Genomic DNA, 13,720 nt, shown 5'->3' with positions numbered 1-13,720 from the left:
TGCATGATCATTGTTATTATTAGTCTGTCATTCTGTCTACAAGGCTGAAAAATCTGAGGGAAATAAATTCCTAAAAGGGTTTAAAACTGCCAAAAGATTAAGGTAACACATGTGACAAGAAGATAGTCTATATTTATCTCTAAAATACATGTATACAAAAGATATAACCAATCATTAATCTGTCATTTTTCTGGAGATCTAGGCCATCATCGATGACGTAACATATAATGAAATACAGAAATTGATGTGAAAAAAAAATCTAATTACAGATCAAAGAGATCAGGAAATTTCAAACAACATGCACAGTCATAAAAAATAAACTGTTTCCACAGACTTATTTGGACTAATTTCACTTTAGATCAATAGTATGCACCCTCACTGTGTAACTCTGTCAGTGTCAAGACTGTCTGATTTTGAATTTCAAAGTAAAGGCCTTCAGAGATGTCATATATGAGCTATCTTTGTATGAATTTAAAATGCTATTATAAGGAAACTTGCTATTTCCACAGACCGATTGTCAGATTGACCTGATATTAACTGTATAATAATGAGAGGATATGTACTGTGGCTCAAAATTGGAATTAAACATTGACAAGAGGATTTTTCTATATACTGGTGTTCTGAATGCAGGTTTTAAAAAAACCAACAACAACAAAAAACAAAACTCTAGTCAAGAACTGTGGGTAATCAAATTTCAAAGGACGATACTTTTGTCGTTCATTTCAGACTGACTTGACCCAGGTGGTAAACACTGTTGGGGTGTGCACTGTGGATCTAAAGTGAAATTATTATGTTAAAACAGCATATACTTTTCATATTTTATTATTTCTATTTAAATTTGGAATATATTTGTTTTAATAGTATTTTGTTTTTGTTTTCTAGATTTCATTTATGATTTACATATATCATTAATGACGGACTAAATGAGTAGATTGACTTGGAGATCCCTTTAATTTTGAAACCAGACCTTAGTTTCTCTTACCGTAATACCCATAACACAAAACAACGTGGGGGCTGGCTCAATCGTTTCAGTAAAATGATCCAGCTCATTAAATTCAAGGGTGCACATTAGTCCGCTTTATCTTCCCTCCATTTAACCTTTCAGAAATGGGCTCATTTATTGAGGGGCCCTCTGTGTAGTTGTCCATATTGACCTAAGTCTTTTTATTAATTTAAAATCATTAATTAATTTTGAATATGCTTATTAAGTATGATTTTAAGGCTTATATCATTTAGTTTCATGGTAAAATCAAAAGCAAATGTAACAGCATCAAAGCCTATCAAAGCGATCGGTTTGTGAGCGTGTGTGTGTGTTATGGTTATGAGGTCATTCTCCGCCGGCGCAGGCGCTTTGTGCTGAAACCGTTTCTCTATCTAACTGCGCTGCTTATTTGAAAAGCGAGCCCCAATAATCGCAGCTTCGGTTCTCACACTGGGGAACGTATCTACCTGACATTTAGCTACACGTGTAATCTACCTGTGTTCTGTTTTTTATCGCTGTGAGGACCGCTGAAACGCCACTGACCGTCACTTGTCTTATTGAGGTAGGTCGCTATCTGCCACCCGGCACAGCTCAACGTTAGCGCTTGGCGAGCTAACCTGCTAGCTACTAGCAATATTAAACTCACAAGCGCTAAGGAGTTAAACTCAGCTTATCATTATCAAACAGAAATTATTTTTTAAATAACGTAAGATAGTCTACCACTCAGCTATGGATATTTGACTTGAGTCAACAAATTCAAACAAACAAACAAAATAAAATCGCTAACTGCGTAATAACAACAACAAACAAGCGCTAATGTTATCAGATGGCGTTAAATTGAATGGAGCAGCCAGGAGGCGGGTCTAAGCGCGTTAGGCCACAAGAAAGACCCGCCTAGCTAGCTTTGAGTAGATGGGTAACAGTCATTGCTTTGGTAGCTGTTCAACCTATTACACCGGTCTAGCGCATCCGGTGTGATGTTAACCACTCGGGGATGGAAACGGGACCCGAATATGGTAAAGTTGCGAATTATAGCTTATTTTTAACGCTTACAGCGGCGTTAAAACGACGAGAGTGGTGCCAGTAATGTGAAATTGTAAATTATTAAAAGGGAATATATTTAAAGACGTGACGCGGAAATTGGTCACCGTCGGTTATCGGTTCCCTGTTAAGGATTAGCCAGCGCCAGCTAACTAGCTGTTTGCTAGCCGTACTCGTTAGCTCGCTAACAAAGAGCCTCTCCTCCTCCTCGCTTTGAACGAGAAAGTCGCTGTAGCTATTTCAAATTGATGTGCTGTCGCACATACGCAATGAGGACAGATGTGTGTGCATGAGAGGATTAAATTAACTCCGACTCATATTGTGTTAATTTGCGCAGCCGTTTGTTTTATTTTTCTGAATGTTATTACAGCCAACGTTATCCGGTTTAGTTCTGACATTATGGTTGCCTGGTCAGGTAATGGCTGCAGCCGTGGCAGGATAAAGATGAATAAGTAACAAAATTTTCAACGCAAGGTTGCATGATTAAAGCAGGAGAGGAATGCCAAGCTGCCACTGCTGTCATAAAATGCTAGATGGCCCCTGTCTTTTGCGGATACAGTAAAAATGTTTATGGCCTTATGCGGCTTTAAGAAGTGTATTATAAACTGCGTTAGCCTTTCTGACAATATTAATTGACATTAAAAATGCTAATAATATTTTTCGCTTATATTGAAAACATTGCTTGCATTTTGTAACAAATCTCAGGTGCAGAATCAAATGTCATTGTCGCCTCCCTTGTCATATAGTTAAAATGCTTAGTTTTGCTGTGCAGTAGTTATAGATAATAGCTTGTTTAGTTAACCTGTCAGTTGAATTGTATTTTAATGGAGCACAGCTGAACAATACCACTTTAAAGGGAAATTTGCCATGTGTCACATGTGCTAGGGTAAGACCGAAAATCTTTTGAGTGTAGATCTTATTTCTAAACCATAAATGATCTGGTGGTTAAGTGTATTGCACTGTAAATGAAGTCATGTTTTAATTCTTAGATTCTGGTCTATAAGCTGTACTTAGCACTAAAACAGAGTTGTTAAACTTTTGTTAAACTGTATACACTGTAAATTCTGTCTGCAAGACTAGATTAGACTAGATTTTCACAAGTCTTGTTGACATTTGACATAATTTTGGCTACTTTTCAAAACATGTCAGGAAGCTTTTGTTTTGTATTTTCTCTTGCAGTAATACTGGACTGGAACAAATTGAGACTGTCAGCTCATCCCGCCTTTGCCTGGACTGGGGAGTTTAGTGCCTGTGCCTGTTGTAGGCTGTGTGTGTTTGTTCCTCACCAGTGATTCCTTATGCTTGATCGAAGCTGCACCCTGTGTCGTACAGGATGGATGGTGTGGACTTAAAGAGACCTGTATATCAACATCAGCACTTTGTGTTCTGCTGCAGTGTTCAGTCCCTCTCCATTTGTAAGAGAACGCATCTCGTCTTACACCTTCAGTCCCCGAAATATATTTATAAAGATAGTCTTTGAGCAATAAAAAGGGAGAGCTGGAGATAGACATTGTAAATCTTTCTCTTTTTTCCCTTTTTGAAGCACAGCTAGATATTGCTTACATAAGCCAAAATGGCAAGCATGAAAATATCCTTATTTTAATTTTTCAGTTATCGTACCTCCTTAACTCTTAGTGTGGGTGGTGGGATGTCGGAAAAACCAGACGACAAAATGGTGAAGTTCCTGGCTCCCCCTCAGAAAAGTGGAAATGCCCCTAGTTCTGGTTCAGATTCGATGGTTGGTGAGGGTCGGCCAGTGGAAGTGAGACGCCGGCATCACACCATGGAACGCGATCGATGTAACCCTGAACACCGTTTTCTACGTCGCAGTGTCATCAGTGATTCTAATGCCACAGCTTTGGCCCTTCCTTTACCCAGCAAGATCCCCATCCCTACGTCTCAGCTGGTTCAGCCACAGGAAGCAGTCCTCCAGCAGCAAAAGACTGCTGGTACTTACTCACCCAAGACTGAACCAAGTTTATCTCAAAATGAGAAGTCTGTGGATGATGGAAAAGAGGGAGAAGGAAAAGATATAGAAATAGCCAGGGTGGCTGTAGTGCCTTCACAGCAAGAGCCTGCTAGAGTGCGTGACATCTGTGATGGAGCGGCAGTAGTAGCAGCTCACACGACACCCAGCCTGGAAACAGAATTGCCAATTCAAGTTGAACCTGAAAGCGGCACTGAGGTGAAGGTACAACACGAGGAAGGAGAGGAGGCAGATAAGGACGCCAGAGCCCGAGCAGAGGCAGAGCAGCGGGAAGCTGAGAAAAAAGTCCAAGAAGACATCGAGGAGGCTGAAACCAAAGCAGTGGGCACATCACCTGATGGACGGTTCCTGAAGTTTGACATAGAAATTGGACGTGGCTCTTTCAAGACAGTCTACAAGGGCTTGGACACCGAGACCACTGTGGAGGTGGCTTGGTGTGAATTGCAGGTATGAAAACGATTGTATACAACGATTGTACTTTGTAACACACACATATTGCCTCATTTCCCCCCGCTTTTTTTTTTGTTTTTGTATTATTTTTTGTATGAGTCAAAATAATTTCCGTTCACCCTGTTACCTGAGCTGCAGCTACTATCATTTCCTTTCAACCAAGCATAGCCAGCATTTCCTGATTGTTTCGCTCTACATTTTTCATCAAAACAGCCAAAGAAAACTTCCCATTTCCTGATTTGACTTCACTCTAAGAGACTGGGAAGTTATTTGGTGCTATCAGTGCTTCTTTGATAAATGATTATTCCTTTATTCTTTGAACACAGGAAATTACCTTTTGACCAAATGTGTGCAGAATTGTTGTAGTCATGATAATGATTTTCCACACTTACTGTTCACACTGTTAGAGGATACTGCTAGAAAATCTAAATCTAGTTTCTGGTATCTAGTGTAGAAATATAGAAAATGCAACTGAGCAGATTCTTGAAACATCACTTTACTCCCAGATAATGGGACCTTTTGAAGCTTTGACTAAAATTACATAAAAGATTATAAATCTCAGAAATCCCATTACTACTACTGCTACTACTACTCGGCTAATAATGGCAACAGCAGGAATATTTAAGTTGACTTTATTAACATTCAGCGTTCTTAGTCACAGATCTGACCTTTGACCTACTTTTGAGTGGACTTGTTTTACCCCCCCCCCCCCCCCTTTTTTTTTCTTTCTTTTTTTTTTTTTTTGGCTTGTAAAAAATTTGTTCTGCTGTCTGTCCAGTTATAGCAACTATATAGCCCAGAGCAAAGTTTAACCTCATTCACCACATGAATGTTTGCTCTCACTGTCATGCTTTACCCTGCCATGAGAGCAGTAGGACTCACATGGCTGCGGAGAGAACCACAGTAACACATGCTCACTGGTTTCAGAACAATGTGAAGATTACGGGCAAGTTCCCCTCCCCCTCTCACACAATCTCACGCATGCTCAATGCATTCCTTTTTTGAATGCTTGCCTGAATGTAAAATGGGTCAAATTCCTCACTGAGGAATCTCCTGCAGGCTGACCTGCCAAGGCCTGCTTGTGAACCATCAGTCCACCTCCCACTCTCTTTCAGCTTTCTCACATTTTACTTTCCTAAATCTCAAATATCTTATGTATAATACTTGGGTGTTAGTGCAGTATAAGATGGGATACATTTTTAGTTGTGGTTTAAACTGCATTTAGTGGTGATTTTTTTTTTATTTTTTTAATTTAATTTGACCTCAAGACAGACTTCTTGCAGCCCCTGAACTTTCCACTAAGGTTGTTCATAGTAACATTTTTATTTTCTTCTTGAGCTCTCAGTTAGTATCACATCTGCAATTTGAGTGAACATAACATCTTACCCAGTAAATTTATGTTGAATTATTCAGAAGAGGGGGGGTTTCGGGGTCTGTCACTTCCCAAGCCAAATATGCAGATCCATCCGCTGTGGCGACCCTTTGGGAAATTAAGGGAGCAGCAAAAGCGTTTCCAAACAGCTGAGTTGTACTATTCTTGTTAAAGTCTCTTTCTGTCATTCTGCCTTTAGTTGAGCTAAATCTGCCACAACCTACTAAGAGAGAAGTCAGTTTGGGGTTTTAGAAAAGAGTGAAAGTGAACTGCTGCAATGGAAGGACAGAAACAAAAACCAGAACAAAGATACAGCTTCTAAAATAGAAAAAAAAAAAATCTTTTATCTCAATATGAGACTGAAGAAGTCACTTGGATGGGTGACGAAATATTTCTCCCACTGAAAATGCTATGTCCAGATGAACAGAATCAACCTTTTGGGTTTTATCGCAATACTTTTGCTTTCATTAGTAATGAAACCCATAAATGTAACTGAATTCTAGTTAGGTTTTTGTTCACTTGGCCCTCTTTGCTTTTTCCTTCCACTGCCACCTCAGAAGTTTCAGAGCTAGAAACTTCAGCTGTACGTGAGAAGCTGAAATCCCCTTTACACGTCAGAGGTTTTTAATGTAGTCCCACGGTCATCCAGGTGTTAGCATGCCTTCAAGATGTACAGAGATGGTAACACTGGGTGGTATATGTTTACACACATTATTTTATTTAGATATGTTATCTTACCCTAGTTTCATTAGTCCAGTGTTAGGGGCATTTGATGATACTAGAGGTGCATATATTTAACGTAACAATTACAATGAGATTTAAGATTGAGTTGTTTAAGAAAGGAGTAGAGATCCAAGAAGTTAATTTAATTGGCGTCCTGCTAATACTTGAGTCATTGATGCACAATAAAGCTTGCAACATATTTGTTAAGAATTTGGCGTGCCAGCTATGAGCAATAGCGTATCTTGTGGCTGCTTGCTGGTGAAACGAGCCAGGCAGGTTTCCCCTTATAGGACCTTCAGTTTATCTCTAACATGATTAAAATGAAATGGTCACATTTGTAGTCCCATGCCTTAATGCTCTTTATATACACATACACACACAAATAAACATGTAAATCTTTTTTTTAATTCATACATTTTTTTTAGAGATTATGTAGATGTAAATAAACCTTAAATTCTTCTGCAGTTTGATTTCACTCTGACCAAAGGCAGCAATTGCAGGATATGCAGCAACTTTGCCTGAAAACTGTCTTTGAAATTTTAATGAAGTGGCCCTGGCTTTTTCAACCTATAAGGCAATCTGTGCTATAATTGACTGAGAATTTTTATTTGTTCACCTTTATTCACCCACTAATGAACCCCCACAGTTGTTTCACACTGCAGACATGTCTGAAGGATAAGTAGGTCACCCCAGAGAGGAAGTTGAGGAGGGACCAAAAATAAAAAAAGAAGAAATTAAGGAACCTCCCCCTTTGGCTCACTATTGCATTTTCAACTATTCAGTCTTCCAGTTGCTGCTTCCACGCCTCCTTCCTCTCAAATACAGATTGAAAGATGAGTAAGAATACTCCAGGCATCCTGTATAAACTATGGCAGCCCTCTGTCCAGCTGGCCGATGGCATCCGCTGGAAGTGACATGCTACAAGTATTTTAACAGAGACCTCATCACATTTCATGAATCAAGGTTTTCAGGTTTACTGTAAGAGTTTAATTTTCTAATTGTGACAAATTTGGATAGAAATGTCACTGAGGAAAGCATTAATGGGATTGCTCACTAAAAGCACAAGGTAGGCGGTAAACCCTATCTCAGCCTGAGGTCAAAGATTGGTGACACGAGGAACAACTATGTTGTACCAGTTTTACAAACAACAGTAGAACAGAAATACTTGGTGTGATACTGGTTCCCTTCTCACTCTTACTGTATAAAGGTCATGTCCTTTTTAGCTTGAGTCACTGATTTAGATTTTGAGAACACTATGGTAATTTCTAACCTTTATTCAGTCAGGGTCATGCAGAATATTTCTTCACAGAAAGAACATTTTTGGGTGGCTTTTTATTTAACCTGTAGGGAGCTGGTGAGGAAAAACTAACTTTGCAGTTGTTGTTTTTTTAATTGTATGGTTGGACTTTCACTCTTTGAATGCCATTCTGAACAAAAATTTTATTCCATAGGTTTCAAAGTGATACTATCAAACATATCAAATTTAAAAATACATTTAAAGCACCACATGCTTGAGTTTAGTTTGTAGAAAATAAAAGCAGCCACTGTAGTAGTATTGATCAGAAACATTTTAACAATATTCCCCACATGTTAAGGTTGTTTATTAATGGATGAAGGTTTTAAATACAGTTGCAAACTTAATGTTAAACTCTGCTTAAGTTTCAGATTTTAACAAATAAGAAGGAAGACAGATGACCTTTCAGTGGTTGTTTATCTATATAGTTTAAGAACTTTTTTTCTTTTTTGGGGTGGGGTGAGGGGTGATATACTCAGTAAGCACTGTATTGGTTTCTCTTCTAATTTGACTGGATATCTGTTTTTAATTCAAAGTCAATTAAAATGTGATAATAATACTATTAGATTGTGAAAGAGCCTGGATCTGGCAACTTTTTTTTTTCTTACTCCCTGATAATTTGCGTGGCAGTCACCGTGATCTTTGACCTCGATGTCATGTTACATTGTTAAGAGAACACCAAATATTTCCACAGATGCTGCATTTAATGCAACTAAATAGCAAACGGTGACACTTTTTAACATGGCTTTCAGCTGTTTGTCACATCTTAGCCAGAGGGCTCCATCTTGACCTTAGTGTCAGTGTTAGAGCCGAGATAGAGCCGATCCTCGGCATTATCGTTAGCATTTTTTCCTTTGTCTATTTTTAGGCCTGTTAGGTTATTTATACCGTCCTTTGCCTCGAAGCAGCATTTTCCACTCTGCTTTTGAGATACTGTAGTTAACTGTCCTTCACATTGCTTCAAACACCTTTTTTTAACACTTTATTTTTATTGGTAGTTTTGTATATTTTTTTACAAAACATTCAGACCCTTAACAAGTACAGAGCATCTAGGCTAGCAAAGACGCATTTAGAAGAAAGAAAAAAAAGACATCCATTTATGGTACAATCAAATCAAATAGGTGAATTACAGCAATTCACCTGTAATTCACCGGGAGGTCCGCCGCGGCGCCCCGCTCGCTCTTTCCCAGAAGGGCGTCCTCGGCTTGGGTACAGGGATGCGTGGCATTGGGTCATCCGCTCCCTTTTCCATCAACTTCTCTTCTTCAGGTCGTCGGATGCGTCTTGCGCGTTGTTGTAAATCACGGGCCTGTTTTCATAAAACACATGCAGTCTCGATGGATACAGTGTTTGGAAGCGGAGCCCCATCTCTTTTAAAATCCTCCTGATTGTGTTGTATGCTTTGCGTTTAGCTAAAATGTCACTGGGGTAGTCCTGGTCAAAATACACACGTCTCCCATTCAGCAGTATTTCTTCTTTGGTCCACGCAGAACGGAGCACCAAGTCCTTGGTCTTGTATTCCAAAAAATGAATCACGATAGACCTGGGTTTGGAGCCCGGTGGTGGCTTGGGGCCGAGTGAGCGGTGGCACCGCTGTATGCCCAGATTGGTGTCAGAGAGAGACAGTTCCTTCTTTATAAAATTCTCCATGAATTCGAGCATGTTGTCCCCTTCTTCACCCTCTGGTATCCCGTGAAGACGTATGTTATTCCTGCAAGAACAGGCTTCCAGGTCAGACAGACGTGTCTGGAGGTCCCCTTGTAACTGGAGAGTATGGCCGAGCACGTCTTTAAGATCGACTGTGACCTCCTCCACCTCGGTTACTCTTTGTTCGACCTCCTTGATCCTGCTTGTTACCTCTTTCATGTCCGTGACAATTTCGTCGAGCCGTTGCCCCACTTCTTTCCTAAACTCCAACATTTCTGTTTTCACAAGTCCAGTCCTTTCCGCTATTTGTCTTTTTTTTTTTTTTTTGACACTTTTTATTTGTTTAGGAACATTTTTATGCAACAAGATAAAAGAAAAAAGAAAAAACAGAAACAGTATGAGGTCATAGGAAGATAACATACACCTGTACATACATCTGCACATCCACACATACATACGTCAACAAGTCTGCATTACTAATTCTATGCATCAAAGGGTGCTGCCACAAGCTGTAAAGTCCAGCCATTTTCTCCACCGTCTCCTTCCCAAATCTCCCTGCAGTCGCAGAGTGAAAGTCATACATTCCATCAATTTGACGTCTTCCACTATAGAGGTAAAAAGTGTTACAGTGGGAGGATCTCTACAGAGCCAGCGTTTTGTTATGGCCTTCTTCGCAGAAGCCAAGAGAACTTTCAGAAGGTAAACATCATCTGCAACTAAATCGTCTGTAAAATATCCCAGATACAATGAGGTAAATGTACAAGACACGTGGAATCCCAACACCTCTGTAATTATCTTTATAACTTCTGTCCAGAAGGGTCGTATGAGTGGGCAGGACCAGAATATATGACCGTAATCAGCCATGACTTCCCCACAATTCCTCCAGCAAAACGCAGGTGTAGCACTGAATTTAGACTTCTGTTTAGGCGTTATGAAATAGCGTATAATGTTCTTCCAGCAGAAGTCCCGCCACATGTTGGAGTTAGTCGTGGTAAACTGTGTCTCCCAGATCCGTGCCCACCCATCTTCTGTAATCACAATGTCCATTTCTTTTTCCCATTTCTGCTTTATGTAAATCGTTGAGTGCCCTTTGAGCTTAGTCAGACATTTATACAGTTTACTTATCAAGGCTCTGTTACTCCCAGAGTAATAAGCATCAATGAAAATATTAACAATCGAGAAGTCTCCACGGACACAGCTCTTCAGTCTTTTGCCAATATAGTCACGGAGTTGCAAGTATCGAAAAAAGTCTTGTTTCCCGAGATCGTAAGTCTTGCATAGGGTATCAAAAGCCATAATTTTAGATTTTACAATAACCAAACACCCAGCAGTGATTCCATGCCACACCCATTGTTTAAATCTACTATCGTGGGAAGCAGGTAGAAAATCAGGGTCATACGCTGGCCACCTCAGAAGTTTTATCTCTTCCTGGAGTTGCGCCTGCTTGACCACTCCCCTCCATATTTTTAATGTAAAAGTGACCCAGTGGCTGGGCGTCAAGGTATCGTCCAAATCAGAAGCCGCGTGACCAAGTCTAGACTGGATTGGCGTGTCTGAGAGACACATCTCAATAGTCTTCCACCTCGCACAAAAAGATGGATTACACCAACACACCAAGGACCTCAGCTGAGCAGATAAGTAGTAATTCCTTAATGAAGGTAGAGCCAAGCCCCCTTTGTCTTTCGGCAACTGCAAAGTAGAGAACTTCACCCTTGGTCTTTTGTTAAGCCAAATGAATCTCGAAATCTGCTTATTCCATTCCCTGAATTGCTTCTCTGGAATTTGAATAGGTAAAGCAAGAAAAAGATAGAGTAGTTTGGGGAGAATATTCATTTTAATTATCTGTATCCTGTTGCCAAGGTCGAGAGGGAGCAAGGCCCAAATGTTGAGATCGCTATATATTTCTCTATTAATACGACTGTAATTAATATCGTACAGTTGTGTCAGATCTCTAGGCAGAAACACTCCCAAATATTTGATAGCAGTTGCCTCCCAATTAAACTTGAATTTTGCCAGTAGTGTCTGGTCCGGAGAAAAATTAAATGACAGAACTTGAGTTTTTTTGACATTAAGGACATACCCTGAATACAGGCCATATGTTTCCAACATCCCCATTAACACTGGTATACCTGAGCTGGGATCCATGATTGTCACCAAGACATCATCTGCGTATAAACACACCTTGTACTCGTCCCCTCCTATTACAATCCCTTTCAACGATGTTTCCTGACGTATAGCCTGGGCTAGAGGTTCGATAAACAAGTTGAAGAGGTAGGGGCTTGCTGGACACCCCTGTCTACATCCTCGTTCTAAAAAAATAGTATCGGAGAGGCTACCGTTAATTTTTATTCTGGCAGTAGGGAGAGAATAAAGAGCTTGGAAACATCTTATAAACTCGCTACAGAAACCAAATCTTTTCATCACTAGGAAGAGGAAGTCCCAATTCACTGAATCATATGCTTTTTCAGCATCTAAGCTAAGAATAATTGAGCTTTTTTTCTTATTATTAATGTGTTCGATGATGTGTAAAGCTCGTCTAATATTATCGTGGGTTTGTCTATTTTTCAAGAAACCCGTTTGGTCTTCATCAATCAAAGAAGGCATTACAGCATCCATTCTTCGCACCAAAATAGTTGTGTATAGTTTATAGTCTGAGTTCAGGACACTTATCGGCCTATAAGATTTGCAGTTTAGTCTATCCTGTCCCCCCTTTGGCAAAACCGATATGAAGGCCTCCTTCAAAGAGGGAGGTACCAGACCTCCTTTCAAAATGTAGTTAAAACTAGTTTCCAACAGGGGAAGAAGGCTTTCCCTCATGGTTTTGTACCATTCGGCAGGGAGCCCGTCGGTACCTGGTGATTTATTGGATTTAAGGCTGGAGATAGCTTTAATTATTTCTTCCCGAGATATTAAGGACGTTAACTTACTATTTGCTTCTCGACCAATCGTAGGCAGGTCTAAGGAATTCAAAAAGTCAGTCATCTTATTTACATCACCCTGAGTAGATTGACTATATAAGGATTTGTAATACTTTTCAAACGCTTTTTGAATTTTATCCAGGTCAGTTACAACATTGTTACCAACCGGGTCTCTAATCTTATAAATATTATTTTCAGCTTGCTGTTTTCTAATCCGCCACGCCAACTGCTTCGCCGCCTTAGGCCCCGCCTCATAATACCTCTGTTTCATGAACCTTATGTTTTTCTCTACTTCTTTGCTCAATATCTTATCTATCTCCTGCTTAATCTGTCTGATCTGATGGGTTACTGTAGTATTTTTATCCTTTAGACCTTACTGTTCCAAGGCCATTAATCTATTCTGCAGTTGTAACAATTCTTGTGACTTTTTCTTTTTAATCATGGTCGACCACGCAATTATTTTTCCTCTGAGGACAGCTTTGGCTGCATCCCATACAATACTGTGATTTGTCTCTCCATTATCATTGTCCTGCAGGTACAAGTTAAGATCGGCTGTCATTTGTTTCACAAAAGCGGGGTCATTTAACATACCGGTATTTAGTCTCCACAAAGTTGTCTTCCGTGTCCCGTCCAAATGTAACGTTATATAAATTCCACTGTGGTCAGAGACATCTCTTGGACCTATTCTGCAATCTTTTATCCTGTGTAAATCCCTATTAAACATAAAACAGTAATCTATCCTCGAATACACTGAGTGTCGAGCAGAGTAAAAAGTGAATCCTGACGCTGACCCATGGATAGATCGCCACACGTCAATAAGCCCTAATTCCGTTAACATTCCTTTAACCCGTTTCCCTCCAGACGTGCTTTTCCTGTCCCTATTATTTGAGTCTAATCTGGGATTTAACAGTAAATTAAAATCTCCTGCACAAATAAGAGTTCCCACCGTTTCCTTAGAGATCAAATCAAATATCTTCTTAAAGAAGCTTGCGTTGCTTCCTGGGGGTGCATAGACATTTAATAGTGTGACCGTCTTATTCTCTATTCTACCTTTTACTAAAACAAACCGACCTTCCTTATCACTTATAGTAGATATATGTTCAAATTTTATTTTATTTGAGATAAGGATAGCTACTCCTCGTTTTTTCCCGGCCCTATACGATGAATAAAATGTATGTCTGAAACCCATCTTTTTTTAATTTCTCATGTTCTGCATTAGTTTCTTGCCAATATGCCAAGTCTACTGTCTCCTTTTTCAATTTGGCAATTAATTTGCTTCTTTTAATAGGGCTATTCAGGCCATTTA

The 13,720-nt window shown here is 39.7% G+C and overlaps 1 protein-coding gene across 2 annotated transcripts in view; it reads left to right on the top strand.

Moving 5' to 3' along the window:
* The first annotated feature begins 3,371 nt into the window (after positions 1–3,371).
* Positions 3,372–13,720, top strand: part of LOC146627747 (serine/threonine-protein kinase WNK1-like) — a 30,399-nt gene continuing 20,050 nt past the window's right edge. Inside the window, exons 1-2 of one of the 2 annotated variants that reach the window (XM_085359121.1) lie at positions 3,393–3,438; positions 3,635–4,457. In XM_085359121.1, the coding sequence (XP_085215247.1) occupies positions 3,672–4,457 (786 nt within the window). In that variant the 5' untranslated portion in view covers positions 3,393–3,438; positions 3,635–3,671. Of the gene's footprint in view, positions 4,458–13,720 lie in introns of both variants that reach the window. The other variant, XM_085359122.1, reaches the window with a different exon arrangement.

The sequence above is a fragment of the Diplotaxodon limnothrissa genome, linkage group LG7 (assembly GCF_057381915.1).
Source record: "Diplotaxodon limnothrissa isolate DT_005_m linkage group LG7, D_limnothrissa_male_GT1.1, whole genome shotgun sequence".
NCBI classification, from domain to species: Eukaryota; Metazoa; Chordata; class Actinopteri; order Cichliformes; family Cichlidae; genus Diplotaxodon; species Diplotaxodon limnothrissa.
This window is presented reverse-complemented; position numbering and strand designations above follow the sequence as displayed.